Source organism: Hemibagrus wyckioides, linkage group LG07 (genome assembly GCF_019097595.1).
Source record: "Hemibagrus wyckioides isolate EC202008001 linkage group LG07, SWU_Hwy_1.0, whole genome shotgun sequence".
In the NCBI taxonomy this organism is placed as follows: Eukaryota; Metazoa; Chordata; class Actinopteri; order Siluriformes; family Bagridae; genus Hemibagrus; species Hemibagrus wyckioides.
Genome location: NC_080716.1, coordinates 16,348,029 through 16,367,862, shown reverse-complemented (window position 1 = coordinate 16,367,862; position 19,834 = coordinate 16,348,029). Strand labels below are relative to the sequence as shown.

The following is a 19,834-nucleotide window of genomic DNA, read 5'->3' as shown; positions in this document are numbered from 1 at the left end:
AACTACTATATCTATCTATCTATCTATCTATCTATCTATCTATCTATCTATCTATCTATCTATCTCTCTCTCTTTCAACATATATACATGTATATAAATATATACATATATATGTATATTTTACAATTACATTTGTACTATTAATAAACCTTAGAATCTAAGATTGTGACTTCCTATAATTTTATATATATATATATATATATATATATATATATATATATATATATATATATATATATATATATATATATATATATGTATATAAGATAAGAAACAAGCCTGATATTTTATCTGATATTTTAAATATTTTATCTATATTCCTGTAGATTAATCAATTATTTATTAATGATTATTTTCTTCCCTTGTAAGAATATTATTTTATACATGTAAGCATTTCCATTAAAAAACTAAATTCATTAAAACAGAATATATAGCCCAAAACAGATGCTGGGCTTTTTTGAGACATTAAAAAGGAAATGTCAGAAAGAACTTTCCGTCTGGTTAACAGAAAAGGTGCTGCATTGAGAATACACTTCCAAAAACTCACTAAATTCATTATATATGATCAGTTTTATGCTCTGATCATTACACTTTACACTAAACTAATTAGTTAATGCATACACTGTTAAAATGAGTATTGAAAATGTGTTATTAAACACAGACTGAGCACTCACCCGTTTCCTTCGTCTCGGTGACTTCGTCTCTTCGGTGTGTTCTCCTAGATCTCAGCTATATCCAGCCATCTATAAACTTTGTCCTATCAGCTTGTCCTTAACATCATGTTGTGTTGTTGAAGCAGCTGCTAATCAGAATGAAATGCTCAAAAGGCTGCTATCTATATTTCAGCTGAACTAAGAGCATGACAGGGAAACTGCAGTAGAGGGACTAAAGAGCAGCAAGTGTTTCCTTTCAGATACCTGTCTGCTAGCTGTCACCGTGACAACCAGATCCTGAGCACCAGACCAACTGGTAATTCTCTGAATGGACTGGTGTCCTGGCAGGAGAATAAAGCACTGTGTCTGACTACATCCCTGCTGTGAGAAGGTTAGTTTATGACACTCATGCGTCTGAATAATGCGGCATTACACGTGTTCTTTATGTTGCCATAAATCTTACAGCAAATTCAGTCAAGTCAGCACATAGACATAGAAGAGACATGGGCTTAATGCTGGTACTTTGTAAAGATTTCATATAGTATGTCCATCACCATCAGGTGGGATCTACACTTGAAGTTGTAACATTCTCCCTCCTGCAACATTATCTGAGTTATACTGTGATACAATACTGCGACAGACACTTAAGTGGCAAAGCGATTATCAATGTCATCGATGTGCAATCCAGGTAACATGGAAGTATTTAACAATAAGCAGCAAGAGCTTGAAAAGAAAATAACCTGGTCTAGAAAGAATGTACAATCAAGCAAGAAGCAAACAGACCACTTATATATAAAAACAGACCATATATTAATGATCTATAGTTGACTGCGTCACTTGCACACACTCTCTCCCAGTGCATTTGTCCATGTGCTCTTGCAGAATTGAAGCAACGTGCTGACCATGATTTTCCCTCTGCTCAATCTGTCGCTCTAGCCCATAACTCAGTTTAAAGACACACACCGGCCTCCTTCACTGCTTAGTCTATTTGGCATGAAGCAATCTCCATTCCCTGGCATACACACATGAACAAATGCAAAGTCACACTTACGTCTTTCTCACTTTTTCTTGTCTGCTCGCTCATTCACCACTCGTCCCTGTCTGTTTTTCTCATCCCCACTCTCCTGGCAAATCCATCACGACGTATCTGTTGTCATTAAACGCGTGGCAGTGACACCTGAGTCCTCCATGGGCCTCCAGCCATGCAACCACACACACACACACACACACACACACACACACACACGTACGTAAACACATATTACTATCTTTGTGGGGTATTTCAATGCACTTGATTGTAGCTAAAAAGAATATACACATCTTATGCAGCAAACTCTGTTTCATTTTATCTTTTTTATATTTAAACACAGTGGAAAAGAAAATCTTTTTTTCCCTACATTTTCTACAATATGGTTTTATATGTTTTCTCGAACCAAAATTGTTCCTCTCTGCAAGAATCTCGACCAGATGTGAAGTTTTAGTAACAAGAAAACCTCATTAAAGCTTTCATTCCCAGTCTACTGAAGGACACCCCGCTACCTCGACATTTATCATCTCATTTAGTACTTGAGGAAAAACATTACTGCCAAATTTGAAAGAATTAAAACTTCAAATGGGAAATGAACATTTTAATCATTAGCATCATCCACAACAGTCTCTGTCTCATCACCTGAGGGAAACATCACTCATAACATTTATACACAAGTCACTACTAATGTGAACACTGGTGCTGGAATAATCAGTGATTCATTTATTCAGTTCTAGTAACAATTTTTATTATTACCTGTCTATTTTGGATCATAAAAACTATGTTTTAAGCTACTCATAATGACCAGGAGCATCACAAACAATTTGACATCTGAATTAGGATAATGCTCGTCTTCAAAATCTTGGATCAGATCGGACAATAGCTTACTTATCTTACCACAGAACTTGTTATAACTCTTTGCCTCTCTAACCAACATGAGCTATGGGGGAAGATACCAAAGCCTTAATAAATCATTTCCATTTCACTTTAGTTTCTTAAAGTAGGAATTAGAATTATTGAAAATATATTAGCAGAAAAACATTTAGTCAAACCCAGATTTTAAGTCATTTTTGTCTGACTTCCAGAATTGTCACAATAACCTCCAATGGATTTTCCCAGGTTGCAACACACATAGTACAGAATATATTTCTTCTATTCATTTTAATTACCGTTATCTTCTTGTCTTACATAATGGTGTCATGGGATAAACAAATATGAGTATTTATTATCTGATTTAAATACACGAAACAGACCACTCAAGACCACTTCTTGTACAACATCTATTCCTACAAATAAATTAATTTAAAACAGGTCAGTAACATTTCAAACATCACAAGATATCTATTTTTTATTTATCTCAGCACATATGAAACAAAATTCCAGGCTCACATGATTTACTAACTTCAATATTATGTTCAAAGTGTGCAAAGTATTTGCTTTAAAAAGATATTATTTTGGCTGACGTCATTAAAATAAAGTTTTAACTAATAAAATCATCATGGTCTGTGAATTACACAAATTAGATGACAAACATGATGGGGAAAAAAAAAATACATAAAATGTCCCTTTGTCATTATTCCTGGTCATCTGCTGGTCAAACTTCAGTCAGACAATTTGATACTATTGTGTTAAATAGAAACGAAATAATTCTCCTGTTTAATCCGACCGAAAAGCTGCAGCACTGACAGCGGTACTTTCATACAAACATCCAAATATGACCAGTAAATAAACAGTACATGAGATAATGAATGAATTGTGCACACAGTTAAAAGCACTCAACATCTAATGGCTGTGAAAACTGCTAACCGTCATCTTCTCCATCAGTGTACTGGTTCACTGCATAAAAGCCATACATGTTTAAATATTGTACACGATCCTGAAGTCATATGAGTTTCCTTGACATCTTTAAAACCGTATCTCTAATCTTAAGACCAAACATCACTGCAGAGCACATGCACCACTGGGCAGAAAGTCCTGTACGTAGGTAGCCACTGCCTTTGTGAGGTACGTCATTGTGCCAAAGCGGCCACTGGGTGCGCTATCGTACAGGAGCTGGCAGATGCCTGTGGATGCGTCTCTTTCTAAAATGCTCTCTTCAGCATTAAGAGCTTTCTGTAAGAACAGAGGGGGAAAGAGTTTAATATTTAAATAAAAAGAAATTTGCATTGTTACTGGTGAGGGTCTGCTATAATTACAGGGAAATACAGGTATGATTTTATATACACTGATCAGGCATAACATTATGACCATCTGCCTAATACTGTGTTGGTCCCCCTTTTGCTGCCAAAACAGCCCTGTTGAGGCATGAACTCCACTAGATCCCTGAAGGTGTCCTGTGGTATCTGGCACCAAGATGTTAGCAGCAGATCCTTTAAGTCCTGGACTTAGAGGATACTTACAGGACTTAAAGGATACTTTTGATAGATACTGACCACTGCAGACCAGGAACACCCCACAAGAGCTACAGTTTTGAAGACGCTCTGATCCAGTCATCTAGCCATCACAATTTGGCCTCTACGCTTACCCATTTTTCCTGCTTCTAACACATCAACTTTGAGGACAAAATTATCACTTGTTGCCTAATATATCCCACCCACTAACAGGTGCCATGTTGAGGAGACCATCAGTGTTATTCATTTCACCTCTCACTGCTCATAATGTTCTGCCTGATTGGTGTATATGAGATTTATTGTTAAAATGCCCTTATGCAGGCAATGTATTGTATGTTCTGGCACTTTATTCCAACTCTGCCCTGAAATTTACAGCATGTTGACCACACACACTTATACGCATGTCCCAAGATTCCACGACACAAACACCTTGCTTTACAGACACAAACATTTAATTGAGTAGGACTTGGCAGCAGGACAATTTTGTGACACTTTGCTAACACTAAAAAGTTAAACTTTAAAAAAAAAAAGAAGAAAAAGTTTAAAAAAAGTTGTGTGTGATGTGCGGATACTCATTCACAATTAGAGTTGATTTCATTTACAGTGCACCCTGCTGAAAAGCTAAAGGATGTGTTGGCTGTGTACCAGAGTACCAGAAGGCTTGTACATCATGAATGGTATTACATTTACAAACATACACACATGCACACACAAGTACCTGGTCCTGGTAGAACATGTCATTCGCGATGTGGACGATCTTCTCCACATGGATGATGCTGCCAAAGCTTTGGATATCAACGTCTGCCAGCATGGTGAGCACCAGGATAGCCTCCACAAGCAGCTGCCTGTACTCAGGCTGAGGCACTCTGTTCAGTACTGTCTCCACATGCACAGCAAACTTAATCTCACCTGGTGTCATCTGGAGAGGCAGAGCAATAGAGTCAATGCAAAGATTTTCTTGTTAGCAAAAAGCAAACGTTTCATTTAATTTTTAATATATATGTGAGGGATCTTTGAATCAAAATAAACAGAAAAAGAACAGGCCCAGCTTGTCAGACCTCTCTTGTAGTGGATGATGGGAGCACAAAGCCTTCTATCGACAGCCCATGACACTATCAGAGAGCGAGAGAGAGAGAGAGAGAGAGAGAGAGAAATTTGTATTGATTTAATATTTTCTTAAGTGCTATAATTTTTCACACATTCTTTTAAAGAAATTGCTCCAAACATGGTCCCTATTTATATGGATATAAGATGATAAACACATAGTATGATAAACATTTGATTTGCTCTGAAAAGATTAACAAACATTATAACAAATCCCGAGCCTCCTGGTGGTCCAGCGGGAGGATCCCATTCTCTCATAGCTGCAGCCCAGGTTCGATTCCCAGGCAGGGTGTTTAAAGCCAGCCACTGAAGAGTTAACTCTCAGTGCCAGTCCCAAGCCTGGGTTAAATAGAAGGGCTGCGTCAGGAAGGGCATACGGTGTAAAACCTGTGCCAAATCGAAACGTGCGCACCAAATGATCCGCTGTGGTGACCCCAAACAGTGAGCAGCTTAAAGAACAGCAACAGCATAACAAAGCCAGAGACCCAGTAATATTTCAAGAGCCCATTATCTACATTTACATCCAGCCATGTAAATGGATCTAACCGAAACCAACTGAGGCCAATCAAACTGAAATCTCGATCCAGATGACTAAGAGGATAATCTTTTGAATAATCCATAAAATAGAAAAATAATAGCATATAAACATTTTGTGTCTGATTACTTTCACTACTGGAATCTGCACATATATGATGAGGCACTACTTGTGCAATAAAATGGTCTTCTACGAAAACCAGTTTATTTTACAGATTCAATTCAGTTTGAAATAAGTTGCATGAACAGTAATGAAAGCTAACATACTGAGGCAGATTTGGGATTCAAAAATGAGCACAATATAAAAAAAAGTTTACTTAGCATGTGATATTCAACAAGAATGCAGAAAGTATATACACGGTTTAAAAAAAATTACACTGATGGATCATGTTACATAACCAGAGTGTTATGGTTTCTGAATGTTGTCCAGTCTTTCAAGATTCGGTTCTGCTGAGATGGAAATAATTTAAAGTTCATTCATTCAAAAGCACAAAAAAGAAAAATTGAATTCTGGGCAATAACTTCAATATGCCAATAAGCAGAGATGGCTCAGTTTAAGATCCATATAAACAGTTCTTTTAGAATCGCAACAATTTCATTCATACTGGCTAAAATGCTTGTATGTAAAAGGGAAAAAAAGCCTTTGTCTTTGTAAACCTGCTAACCTTCTGCAGAATCTTCCAGACTTTCTGATAAAAGCCCACTGGTACTCTGTTGAGGGCTCCATCCAGCCTCCTCCTTCGAAGCCACTGGCCCTGACGGCTATCCAGCGCAACAGGAACACTCACAGAGGCATCAAATGACTCGCATGAAGTTAGACGGTGCTTCTAGCAGCCACATAACAGAACAAATACATGATAATAACTCTGAACTACAAACAATTAAAGCCCTCAGCCAAGCAGATTAGATTAAAACCGGGGGAAAATTAATAAATAAATACATGCATACTAAGACTTACGACAGACTCGGTGTGGTCGATGTCAAAGGATGCTGAAAAGGTCTATAAAGAAAGAAAAAACAGAAACAGAAAATGGTGTAAGGATCAGGTTTCCCAGTACAATTCTGCTGGTGGAATCTGTTCTGAACAATTTCAGACAGAATTGTCAGTATAGTCACACCATCATGCATCTACACCGTCTACAAAACCCATTACTGTGATCACTGTAGCTTCTTTGTATAATGGATTATCCATTGTGAAGAGCGATGGTGATTTTGTCAGCAAATTATGTTTAGTACATTGATCTCTGCAAACATTAATTATTACAGCAGGTCTGAAAATTTGGAGATTGCTCCAAAGTAAGCCAGACTAAAGCACGGCAAGTTTGACTTTTTCACCTTACTCTGAGCCGAACAAGACAATCTCCTGTCTTCCAGCTGCAAATGGAGAGACAGCTTGTTCTTACCACTCACGCAACAAAGGAAATTAAAGTGAGAAGTTAAAGTTCCCTATACCAGTGCTACTGTCAGAGCCAGTGCATAAAAAATAAAGTTATGCTGCTTGTTGCTGAGTAGTTACTTACCAGCTTCATGTCACACTTCAGTTTGCTGATGCCAGCACGCTCACTTTTTGTGGCACCTACATGGCCAACTTCATGGATAGAGATAGCAGGACTCGCACCTGTATCTGCTGAACACAAAATATAAGGAAAGTAAGTAAAAGGACAATTAAAAGCAGAAGTATGCTGCTGAAAATAAAATTAAAAGGCTGATATAAAATCCTGGATCAAGTGTGATCCAAATACTTTTACTACATACATTAAGGATTCATACAGTAAAAAACAACAAATCAGCTGTTTACTACACAATATTGATACTCTACTGTCATATTGCTCAGCCCTAAATTAAGCTACATGCATACGGACACAAAAAGGACCCAAGATGTTCAAAAACCCCTAAACCTAAACAATCTCTAATGGAAAAACAACGCTGATCATAGGCAAGCACTGAGACATTAATTTTAAAAAACAGTTCATTACCAAACCTCGCAATATACATTTTGTAACAGGAAAGTAACTGACCATGCCTCTGCACACCAAACTCTTTGCCACTAAGGATGTGATGTAGAAGATTCTTCAGCTCAGAAGGACTCAAACTCATCAGACTTTCTGTGGCTTCTTCATCTGAAACACAGACAAATTTATTAAAGTAATACAAATCCCATAAAATGCTATTTCTTTTGTAACTGTAAGATTGTAATACCTGAACAGTTAAGAGACTGCGCCAGTTCAGTAGCCATGACCTGAATAATGAGGCCAATCCTCAGCCTAAACATCTCACTGAACAGACCCGGCTGTGTCCTGATGTTCATCGCCAGGTACACCATGATCTCCTATCACACACACACACTTCATTTTTAATTATATCTCCTGTGTTTATTGTATAATGTATTATTTAAATGTAAATTATAGACTTCTATGAGATAAGACTGTATCCTAACCTGGGTGAGGATCGAGATTGTGATGTTGTTCTCACTGGCCTCATCTATAAGTTTAGCTAGCAGGTCAGGTGGCATTGGACTGCATGTAATGGATAAAATGACCAGACCAGATATAGATTAGATTAGGGTTTTAGGTAAGATTTTAAGTATGTCAGTGTTTACTGAAACAGTTAACTCACGCCGTGATGGTCTTTTCCCTTGGTTCAGGAGGTAAACCCACCGTTAAATGCTTCTGATGAGCCAGCAAATCAGAACAGGCCTACAGACAGACAGACACACACACACACACTTCATCACCCATATCCTGTATATCTGTGGCCAGTGGTGTATTCTGTATACCAGCCTAACAATGATCAACTTCAACCCTAAGCTAAATTATAAAGACTAACGCCGACTCACCCAGTCGAGCTCCTCCACTTTTTTGCGTAGCATGCCGGAGATCATACGGATAAGGCCCCAGCAGCGCAGGTCTCCTGCCTTTTCATACAGATTCATCAGAAGCCTTTGCACTGTAGTGCCTGTACCATGCAGCTGTGTGTCCCAATCCATTCCCCTGAAAGAAAACACACACACACGAATATTCTGACTCTGAAGTACAGATTGCTATATACTGCATTTCCATTATTGTGTTCCCACAGGGAAGCATAAGTTAAAAGAAACAAAAATGATTTTACAATCTGTTAAACGGTATGCATATTTTTCCTTTCGCTTATATAGATAATTCTATTTCTATTTCCATTGTAACTATTTTTATTACATTTTTTCTACTACTTTTTATGACAGGCAGTCGAAAAGCATTTCACTTCTGCTGTACTGTGTATAGTTGTGTTTATATGTGTGACAAATAAATATTCAAATTGAACTGAATTTCATTCATCTGTAACATATGTAATTCTATGTATGTAGAATATGTAACTCTTCATTAAAAGAAAAACATATTTATACAAATTACAATAGACACAATTCAATAAATATTCATTTAAAAAGGTGAAAGCTGACTTGTCCTTGAAGAGGATGTACAGGATGTCTGCCTGGTCTTGGAGACCTGGTGTATCCTTAAACAGCTGAGCCAGAGCCATGTAATCTATAGCTCCATCAGCATCACGGGGCAGGTTTAAATCAGACGACACAAACATCTCTGGACCCTGAAGCGGAAAACAATTAGCTAGAGAAAAATCTTCCTTTGTGTATGTGTATGAATCAGTGTGCATATACCTTGCTTGGTCCAGAGGAGTCTTTTAAATTAAGAGAGGGTTGAGGGGATCGGAAGAGCTTGGTGGGTAGATACATTTGCACATCTGAAATAATAAAATTAAAAAATGACAAGGATGAAATGAATGGGCAAACTGTTTCAGCACCAATAAGCGTAACTCACTGTGTAGCTGGAGATCTTTGGCCTTGTTGACTAAAGATACTATCTCTCTTGTTTGGTTGGCTGCAGCCCTGAAGCGGCCGAGCCCGCTGGCCTTGTCCTGCACTCTTGTCCCCCGCTGAGGCACTGCTGTGGCCAAAAGATGATCCAAATACTGAGCAAGGTCATCTCCATCTGAGAGGAGAAAAGATACAAAGTTCCTGCTGTTTTGCTTGATGGACAACGGGATAAACATGCATAAGAGATATGCACAAAAAAATAAAGAGAAATAAATACTTACAATTACAATTATACTTATAATTAATTAGATAGAAATAAGCTTCAATAATAGAAAATCCAATTTCAAACTGATCTTATTGCCTACTCATGCATGAATCTATATACTGAACCAAACTCCAAAATCACTATAGAACAATACAGATGGATGCATTCTCTACCTAGCAAATGCCAGCTATACATTATTTGATGCATTAAACAAACCAGATACTATTGGATGCAACCATTAAAAGGAATTGTAAGAGCATGTGATAATCATCTACATAACAAAAGCAAAACTTTTCTGATGCAGACAATTATTCTCTATTCACGTGCACCATTCTACACTTCACCTTGTCTTGCAAAGGTTGAGAAATCAATCACAGGTTCAATATTTTTTAATTATATTAGCATACAAATAATTTAATTTTATGGTATGAGAAAATGTTTAAACAATGAATATACAGTAAACTGATGGTGCAGTATCCTGTGGTTGTTCCTCTTTACCATCACTTATGTTGAGGCCATGCATAGTGCCTTCATTATCGAAGCTGTATTCATCATCGTCATCCTCGCCCCAGCTCAGACTGCTGGAGCGTGGCTTACCACGGTCCAGAAAGCTCAGATGAGCAAAACAGGATGTGGTCAAAAACTCAGACAACTTTCCCGTCTGTATCCTAAAAAAAAGAGAGAAGCCATTAAATATCTGCACAAAACATGATCAAGCAAAGGTTAATTACATGTCTCACAGCTTAGCTCTCACCTTGCTCCTCCATAGTAGCCATCCTGAAGTTTCTTCAGAGTGGCCAGTACTATAGGGTCCAAGTCTGTGTGGTTCTCGGCTGAAAGGAAATTTACAAAATTTCATAAACCTAGTATAATTTTCTCTGGTTAAAATCATCATGAGTTTTGGGGAAAACATGTCTCTACTGGAGGTTTTTGCCTCTAAAACCAAGCTAGTCAAATGATACATTTAATATTTTTCATAAAAATAAAAAGACAGATGAAATACGTTAGTGAAAAATATTTCATTTTATTATTCAGTATCGATTAGAACCTTTGCTTATATAATACAAATATCTGCAACAGAAAATCTCAGAAATATTCCCTTCTCTCTTTTTATTTTAAATGGAATATAAGATCTGCATACCTGACTACTAAAATTTTTAGAGTAGCAGTAATACATATTGAAAGTTTAATTGGGGAGGCAAAGACAGGTTGAGAAGGTAAGTAAGTCATTTTCTATATTGCACATCATCTGTTATATTTTGTGCCCTCAGAATCTGTATATAGGAGATAGGACTAGACAATAGAAATTCTCTACTTAATCAAAACACTTGGTTCAATTAATAAACTGTTATGAACTGAATCCTAAATATGTTCTTTAAAATGTTTAAATGGATTAAAACCCTTAAATTCAGTGGTGTAGGTTAACCTACAGACATCAATCTCACTCACTGAGCATGGTCTGGGATACAGGAAAGGTGACTGTAGGCCGGCCGGTCATCCTCCAGCGAGAGGACAAGTAGGATAGTTCAGTACGCAGCATCTCCACAATCATCCTGTTATCAAGGGCCAGGTAAAATTGCTGGTGATCAATGAACTAGCAGAATAAAGAGCAGAAAAAAAGAACACAAAGCCACAAAAAATGAACGATGAGAGAAAATCCAATTTAAAAAAAATTGAGCAAAACTATTTTAAGTTTAAAATGACAAACAATATCAATATCCTCCAAAATAATAGGACTAAAATGTGTTCTCTGTTTCAGTACCTGTGGTGTAAAGGTGAAGATAGTGTTACGGATGATGTAGAGCTTGGAGGTCCCTAACACACCAATCCGGCGACATGGCCTGCCGGTCAGCCCCAGCCTCTCGTTACGTCCTATGAGAATAAAAATCATGTAACTAAAGGAATCATTTATAGTGGTCTTATCTGTGGGAAAGGTTTTATCAGTAGTAAATGGCTCCTACCTAGTCGGGCGTAAATGTGACTAAGAACTCGAGAAGGTTGCACTCGGATGGGGTGAATATCTGCCACTGTGTCTACTTCTATCCCATTCTTCAGAAGCAATGCCTTAATCTCATCATTCTCAGCCAGTATGCACACTACACAATGCCAAAAACAAATGGTTAGAACATCACAAGAAACTGATTACAATATAGGAAACTTTTCTTGTTGATAATTTGCCAAAAAATGAAACTTGCCTTGGACAACCACATCAGGCTTGGGGATGGTGGAGAATCTGCGGTTGAGTGGGTCTATTTCTCCAGGGGCCAGGAAGCCCTGAAATACAAAAACAGAAATTTATTACTGCCAGTCATAAAGTAAGGCCGTTTTCCCCCTCCAAGATGTGGATGTGTGCCCTCACCTCTGCTAGCAGATTTCCCAGAATGTACAGTGACTGGCCCCACTTCAGAGGACACTTGCCCATAGGGATCCTCTCTACAGTGTGAGGATTTACATACTCCTCATCGACCTAGAAGAATATTGTTTACTTCTCACATCTAACCAAGTTTCTACAAATATTTTACTGCCATTATAACATTTCAAAAAACTGAATCTTACCCGATCAGGAGGAACACTGTAGAGTTCAGGTAGCAGACGTATCCCATCTTTCTGTTTGATTAATATGCCATCCAGTGCCTCTCTGTACTCCTGCACCTGATAAGACCCAATCAAAACAGAGTGTCATTTAACAAGTCTCCCTGACTTCTTCAGATTATTTTCAAATCATCTCTTTGTCCTAGTCAGGGTCATCCCAGATCTGGGGCCTATCCAGGAAACAATGGGTGCAAGGCAATGGGTAGGATGCCAGTGAATCACGAAACACCATGCACACTCATTCATGCCTATGGGCAATTCAGTGTAGCCAATGCATTTACTAGCATGTTTTAAGGATGTGGAAGGAAACTGGAGAACCTAATCGAATTCCATGTGAACATATTGCACAGAAACAGACGAGCAATGCTAAACTAATCTTAATTTTGATATAAAAAGGAAAAAAAACACCCTCAGATAATAAAACATACTCATTCTGGCTCAGCTCCTAACACCTGTTTCAGGAATAATCAGGGGACTAGTGCAGAATATAAACCTCAGGAATGGGCCTTACAAGCAGTGCAAAAGAAGTGTTGTCCTATTATCTGAAGATCAAATCTTGTCACAGCCATCTGTGGGCAGAAAAGAAAGCAAACCATACTCTTTCTCCCTGTCTATTACAGCCAGTTGTTGGGAGTTTTTGGGCTCATGTATGAGGAAAGGGTAGATATTGCTACCCTTTTGGTGTGTTGCACTTCCCTGTGACAAAGTAGGAGCAGCAGTTGAAAAAGATAAAACTGTCTGGCTTTACATGCCACAGAATGGTAATGTCCCAAGTTAATAGCTTTTGGAATGATAAGTGAGACCAAACTGATGTGTGGGAAATGACAAAAGGGATAAAAATGGGGAGTAAAATTCCTACAAAAAACCTCAGGAACTCCCAATGAGACCAGATTCATCACTGAATTAAGATCCTATGACATACGAGCATTGATAAATTTCTTATTTCATCTGAAAATATTTTAGGTCATAATTTTTTTACCTGCTCTTCGCTGTTTAGAAAGATGCCATCAAGGATGAGGTAGGTCCAGAAAAGAGGCCACTCACATTCAATGTTCTCAAACAATTTTAACTCTGCAGATTCATAATACAGTCTATTGGGATCCTGTGGACACACAGAAAATCTATGAGAAAACAATGAAGCCTGCACAAACGATGATACAGAATAATAAGGACAACCATTTTATAAGGTATGATAAGGTAAGGTACTTTAGTGTCATTTTATACAATACAAAAAAAGGTAGTTGTCAACTCTCAGACAGCAACAAGGTCATCTAAACATAAACCTATGAAGAAATTTAAATAAAGTTTAACAAAAAAAAGAAAGAAAAAGATTGCACACAGTATAAAAATTGGAGTGTATCCTGAGATGTATTGCACATAGTATAAAGTGACAACATGCATTGTAGCGTGTGTCACACCAAAAGACAGGTTTGATAGGTTAGTTCGTGTCGCAGCAAAAGATAGGTCATAACAGTTATAGAGGGAAGGAGTAGCAGCAAAGGATAGGTTTAGTTGTAAACTGTCCCTAGTCCTTAAACAATTGTAGAGGGGTGGTAGATCCACTGGGGACTGTGAGGGGATGATGGCAGCTAGATCTTTCAAAGAAAATCTGCTCTTTTTAGTCTGTTTGTGTGTGACTTGATAGCTCTGTACCTTTTTCCAGATGGTAATACACCTGCATTTTTTAGGTTTGTCAAAAAAGATAATATTAAGTTCCATATTTAAGCAATACTTTCTATGTATTATGTATAAAATCCATGTATACTTGATGGGTAATTCCAGATATCGTACCTCTTTAGGTGTTTTATGACCATCTCTGAGAAATCGACAGCAACCGTATCGCCCCTACAGAACATGAAGAGAACAGTTAGAAAGAGATCTGCATTGAAAATGCGTGTGCTTAAATTAAATAAACACCCAACCTGTAGTTTGGAAATGATTTCTTCCTTGGTGATGTTGACCAATTCCATGTCCTCCACAGCGAAGGCTGGATAAGAGATAATGGCAAGAACACCAGCATCTACTTCTTTTGATGTGGACGCTCTGGGCAACATGGAGTTAAGTATGGACTGGAAAAATGACAAATAATTTGTTCTCACTGCAGTATTTTTAAACCATATCCGGGTTAGTCAGAGTTTAAATTGTGTATATGAAAATGAGACAGTACTGAGTTCAAATGACCGAGGCAGAAAATCAGCAATCATGTCTATAGCAAGGTCATTAGGCAAAAAACTATTTATCAAGCAAAACCAAGAAAATTTTTAAACAAAAAGAAGTAATTTGGAAAAAACTAAATTCAGTTCCATAACATATAAATTTCATCTGATTCATTCAACTTCTGTTAAAGGGTCTGCTTTGTTTATTTTTTAGATTAGGTATTCATGTATCTTTACTAGATCTATCATAGTATATGCTGTGATTAAGGTGTGTTGAAGCAAGGAAACATATGATTAATAAATAATCAATAATAAGCCAATTTCTGAAATCATTTTAAGCCTGAAATTTGCTTGTTCTTCTAGCAGGGTTTTATTCTTTATAGAAATAAATTCAATTTCTCTCCTCAGTACAGGAAAAATTGTTTATTAATTAATGAGAATAAGAATTAAAGCAGTAAACAATAAGGCAATGCTTTGATGAAGATTTAGGTGTGCATTCAGTGCTGGCTTCACCTGACAGTGCTGGATGTCGTCTGGCAGAGCATGGACCACAGAGCAGGGCCCTCCTTCAGCCCCAAATAAGTTCAGTTCATCCAGCGCCTCCAGTGCTGCCTACAGTCACAAGGAGATTTAAACATGGCTCGCAGTTAATAAGGAAATACAAAGTTTAAAACCCACTCAGTGCATGTTAAGATACCTAACCCCTGAACTGAAATCAGAGCCATTTCACTTTGGTGTGAAATGACTGTGTGCCATTTTTTCCTATGAAAGGAGAATAATGTTTCCATTGTCTCACTGTACAGAGTTAGAGAAACTGACACAGTTAACTGCAGTTGGCTGTTCTTCATGTGTAGAAGGGTGAAAGGAGTCTGGCAGACGTACCATGCTGAATTTATAATAGGTCAAACACAGCAGTGACAGTGTCACAGGGCTGCATGTGCATAGGAGAAATGCATAAGGCCTCTGTTAGGGAAACCTCAGCTGCATTCTCAGCTGCTCAGGGGCAGTGATGGAAAGCTTATTAGTGGACATGTGCATGAGAGTGTGTGGTGTGTAAATGAGACGTGGTACGTGGACTTGTACTGACCTTTATTTTGCTTTTAATTAAGTGAAGCAAAAAATAATAATAAATAAAAAAATATATATATATAAATTAAAAAACATATATATTATACCATCATACAAAAATTTCTGAGCACATGTATAGTCTGTTACACACAAAATTATCCAACTTTATACATGAAACTTCTTACTTTAGCCATGCCGATGGAGCTGGCATTAAGCTCAGGGATGCCCTGATTAGTCTTGTCTCCTCTCTCCCACATTCCGTAATCCTGTCCAGAGAATGAACATCAAGCTTAGAGAAGACCAGTTACAGCTAAATATCAATAGCACCCTCATACATATAAAGTGAGTGTTTATAATTATTTAGTGAGACTTACCGCCACTTTGTATGCAGCTTCAATGTAAAACATCAGGTTCTGGATCACATCCACTTCATCCTGCGTGTACACAATGTGCAAACCTAAAGGGGAACCAAACCACAATAAATAATCTAGATGCTGATGAAACCACTCAGAACAGGATTTATTCAAGATCCAAGCACAAGCTACAAACTAACATTTCTAATATTTTACTAATTTGAACATTGCTTAACAAATCAAAGGTATTTGCTCCCAATTAATATTAAGCAAATTATTAGTTATAATCTGTTCTATCTAACCTGGAGATCATCAGGTTAGCAACAAGTACCATCATCAACAGGAAAATTGTTGGCTTAAAAATAAATGCAATAGCCCAGCATACCCGAGGCAGTCATCTGTGCTAGAAAGAGCAGGAAGAGCGAGGTGGCATCCATCTGTAAGTGCCCCCACTCTGTATCACCCACCACTGTGGCACAAGTGCGTGTGTTGTACTTGGCATGGATACAGTCCAAGGTACTCTTAGTGTACTTGAATTTCTCCACTTTGTCCAGCTGAGAATTGAAAGCAAAAGTCAGTCATACAGAACCTTTAGGTTTCAAAGTGCAGGGTATTCTTTAAACAGAGGACAGATGTTATTGGGGGATTCTTAAAGTGTACATGTCACTTAAATGTCACTCTGGGTACTGCCAAGCTCTTCATGGACTTTGGGGCTTGGTGTTATGTAAATAGTTTTTAATGTCATTGTGTTTCAAGTAAACAAACAGAGGCAGTGCTGAAATACCTGTTGCATAATGCACTGAAGTAGGCCTCTCATAAGCTTCACAACACTCTACAGAGAGAAAAAGAAGGTTAGCATGGGTGTAAGCAGAAGAGGAGGCAAAATACAGACCAAGGTCAGAGACGGGAACAAATGCACATGCAGAAGCACAGTACACACTCTGACCTTTTCATCTCATCTTTATTTGAGACTGCAAAGGCTCAACCAGTCCACACATAGAAAGTGTACACACATAAATACGTGAGTTGTGTACATAGGTACATAGCTCATAAGCGTATACAGTATGGACATAGTGGTGTACTTGAGAAGGGATTCTACACAGTAAGTAGAGTTACACACCTAAATCAGCAACATGGTGGTATAATATTAATCTTGGTATAAATCACATCACTATACACTCATGTCAATATTTGCATGCAGTCAATAACAATCAGTAGCTAGTAGCTGAATGAGCATTTGCTCTTTAGCAATCTGAATGAATATTAATGTATTTTTGAATATCACCTACTATAGCCTCCAAACCACAGCATTTTACTTGCACAGCTGATGATGGACGTTTAAGAAAAATGTCCTGTTTTTCTGGAAACTTTAGTAATATTCTGAATTTTACTACCTTAAGGATTACTGAACTGCCCAACACAGAAATTTATACCATGTAATATATACACTTTTCATTAATAAGAATCCCTAAGCAGATACGTTTTAGAGGGTCAAATCCACTACCTGCTCCAGCTCGTAAGCTTTGGCCTTGTCCTCGTCCCGGTCTGCATTCTTCCTGTAGGCTAAACTTAGAGCCCACACAGAGACGATGCTGTAGACGTTATCCCGGACCCAGGCATCTGGTTGTTCCTCACTCGCAGGAAGAAGACCAGTCACTGGATCCTACACATCATCCACATGAATGAGAGAAAAAAAAAGATTTACATATTTAACAAAGCTCTACTATACTAAAAAAACTTCTGATATTTGAAATTATCTGGTCCCCTTGTATTGCTTTTCTTCAGAAATTTGATGATTAGGTTTTGGTTGGTTGTTGTTTTTTCTAATATGCTCCACTTTGGTCATTAGAAATTGGTATTGTTATTACTACTGGGATTTCTCTTCCTTTCATCCTTTTATTGTATGGAATGTTTGGTTTAAATAACTTTAAATGTGCAATTGCAAAATGTATCTTTGCGTAAAATCCCAAATAACAATATTTAAATATGGAAAGGCATAAAAGCATAAAGCTACAGAGACATCTAACTAGAACATGGATCCATACACTACACTGACAAAAGTTTTGGGACACTCCTCCAAATCATTGAATAATTCAGTTGTTGTTTTTCAGGGGTTGGGCTTGGCTCCTTAGTTCCAGTGAAAGGAACTCTTAATGCTTCAGCTTCATACCAAGACATTTTGGACAATTTCATGCTCCCAACTTTCTGGGAACAGTCTGGGGATGACCCCTTCCTGTTCCAAGTCCTGACCGCAACCCGATAGAACACCTCTGGGATGAATTAGAGCGGAGACTGTGAGCCAGGCCAAAACTGGGACGTCTGCCTTTACATGCTCATGAATGTAATATGGAGTTGTCCCACCCTTTGCAGCTATAACAGCTTCAACTCTTCTGAGAAGGCTTTCCACAAGGTTTAGGAGTGTGTTTATGGGAATTTATGACCATTCCACTAGAAGCACATTTGTGAGGTCAGGCACTGATATTAGATGAGAAGGTCTGGCTCTCAGTCTCCGCTCTAATTCATCCCATGATGTTCTATCGGGTTGAGGTCAGGACTCTGTGCAGGCCAGTCAAGTTCCTTCACAACAAACTCTCACATCCGTGTCTTTATGGACCTTGCTTTGTGCACTGGTGTACAGTCATGTTGAAACAGGAAGGGGTCATCCCCAAACTGTTCCCACAAAGCATGAAATTGTCTAAAATATCTTGGTATGCTGAAGCATTAAAAAATCCTTTCACTGGAACTCAGGGGCCAAGCTGACGCCTGAAATCAATGATTTGGAGGAGTGTCCCAAAACTATATTTTGCCAATATAGTGTATGTTGTGAAAGGAATTTTTTCAAAGCTCAAAACTGCATCAACTAAAAAGAAATACAGCTAATTCAGTATATATAGTCTTTCTGTGCATTTTCCAGGAAGTCTGTAAGCCGATATGTATGAACTGCAATGCTGGGAAGTATATGAACAGAACAGAAAGTACAAGCTGAAGATACATTTTTGTAGCACCAATGAAATAATATCAGCCAGCAAGGATCGTTAATCTGTCCTGTAACTGATACTTCAGCCGGTGAAGTGTTACTGAAAATGCAAAACAAATACAGTTTCTATTTTACAAACTAAACACGTTTCGAAGTTTATGATTATGAAGCAGCTGATTAACTCAAAGGTACTGATGACCAGTAAGACAATAACAGAAGTTCATATGGTGACTAATATCCAGCTAAACGTGTGTGTGTGTTTACACCAATCAACATGGTCGTACAAAGCATTCTGGATGACCAGTCCACTCTATAAAACGGTTCAACACACAACATAACACACAGTCATGACTTTATTCAGTGTGCTTCACCACATGTACTCACTTGATGGCGGAGGATAGTTTGTTGAATGATCCGAGCATAGTTGTCGAGTTTGACTCCAGAGTTACTGCGACTCCTCATTTTCACTTCACTTCACTTTTCCTGGCTCCTTCAGTCACCGAGTTGCTCCAACATTCTTATAAACTTTACAAACCTGCAACGAAGGCACAGATAACTTCTCCTCAATCTACAGACTGGACACCTATGAGTCGTGTGGTCACTAATACACAGCGGTCAGATATACTACAACCACTTACTTGCAAGTCACTGGTGTATTTTGTGCGAGATCATCATGCCCTGTGCTACAAAGTAACTAAGAGGAAATAAACAAACACTTGGTGTGGTAAAAAAAAAAAAAATAAAGTCCGGAAAAGTGAAATTAAAGGGTAAAATGATGCCAAATATTATATCTATTCAGCTGGATTGAACATGTAGATAAAATAAGCAGGCTTATATTTTGATAGCTAGTCCTGAAGCCGTGAAAGCAGGAGAAAGGGAGAAGCACATGAGGTGTTTAACTCACACG

General features: G+C 38.0%; 2 protein-coding genes across 9 annotated transcripts in view; both read right to left on the bottom strand.

The window, feature by feature from the left end:
- LOC131355954 (calpain-5-like) overlaps positions 1-809 on the bottom strand; it is a 10,300-nt gene extending 9,491 nt beyond the window's left edge. Inside the window, exon 1 of one of the 3 annotated variants that reach the window (XM_058394594.1) lies at positions 675-809. The gene's annotated coding sequence lies outside the window, so the exon portion shown is untranslated. The remainder of the gene's footprint in view (positions 1-674) is intronic. The other 2 variants (XM_058394592.1, XM_058394591.1) reach the window with 2 other exon arrangements.
- Positions 672-19,834, bottom strand: phka1a (phosphorylase kinase, alpha 1a (muscle)). 6 transcript variants are annotated; one of them, XR_009204963.1, is made up of 35 exons: positions 19,566-19,834; positions 19,312-19,462; positions 17,455-17,613; positions 16,735-16,782; positions 16,336-16,504; positions 15,972-16,054; positions 15,783-15,863; positions 15,043-15,141; positions 14,296-14,442; positions 14,165-14,218; positions 13,353-13,475; positions 12,338-12,433; positions 12,141-12,248; positions 11,977-12,055; positions 11,743-11,877; positions 11,544-11,653; positions 11,231-11,375; positions 10,536-10,614; positions 10,280-10,449; positions 9,521-9,691; positions 9,361-9,443; positions 9,145-9,290; positions 8,545-8,698; positions 8,325-8,404; positions 8,146-8,224; positions 7,908-8,037; positions 7,727-7,828; positions 7,229-7,335; positions 7,044-7,082; positions 6,667-6,708; positions 6,374-6,535; positions 5,129-5,182; positions 4,789-4,989; positions 1,705-1,847; positions 672-799 (listed from the first exon to the last, which is right to left on the bottom strand). XR_009204963.1 is itself a non-coding variant. In XM_058394588.1 (34 exons), the coding sequence occupies exons 2-34, from the start codon at positions 19,387-19,389 to the stop codon at positions 3,619-3,621; spliced, it is 3,684 nt and encodes a 1,227-aa protein (XP_058250571.1). In that variant the 5' UTR covers positions 19,390-19,462; positions 19,566-19,833; the 3' UTR covers positions 1,905-3,618. The 6 variants fall into 6 exon arrangements, 5 of the variants coding, with proteins under 5 accessions (XP_058250571.1, XP_058250568.1, XP_058250569.1 ...); XM_058394588.1 differs by lacking the exons at positions 672-799; positions 1,705-1,847 and adding an exon at positions 1,905-3,792 and having other exon boundaries at positions 7,229-7,332; positions 19,566-19,833; XM_058394585.1 differs by lacking the exons at positions 672-799; positions 1,705-1,847 and adding an exon at positions 1,906-3,792 and having other exon boundaries at positions 19,566-19,833.

Excerpts from the sequence above, each read along its gene's own strand:
- phka1a (XM_058394585.1), bottom strand. The coding sequence starts at position 19,389 with ATGAGGAGTCGCAGTAACTCTGGAGTCAAACTCGACAACTATGCTCGG. Across the intron at positions 10,615-11,230 it reads TGTATCCCAGACCATGCTCA|CCGAGAACCACACAGACTTG; the intron begins GTGAGTGAGATT and ends ATTTCCTTTCAG. Across the intron at positions 8,225-8,324 it reads AGGGAAAAGACCATCACGGC|TCCAATGCCACCTGACCTGC; the intron begins GTGAGTTAACTG and ends CATTACATGCAG.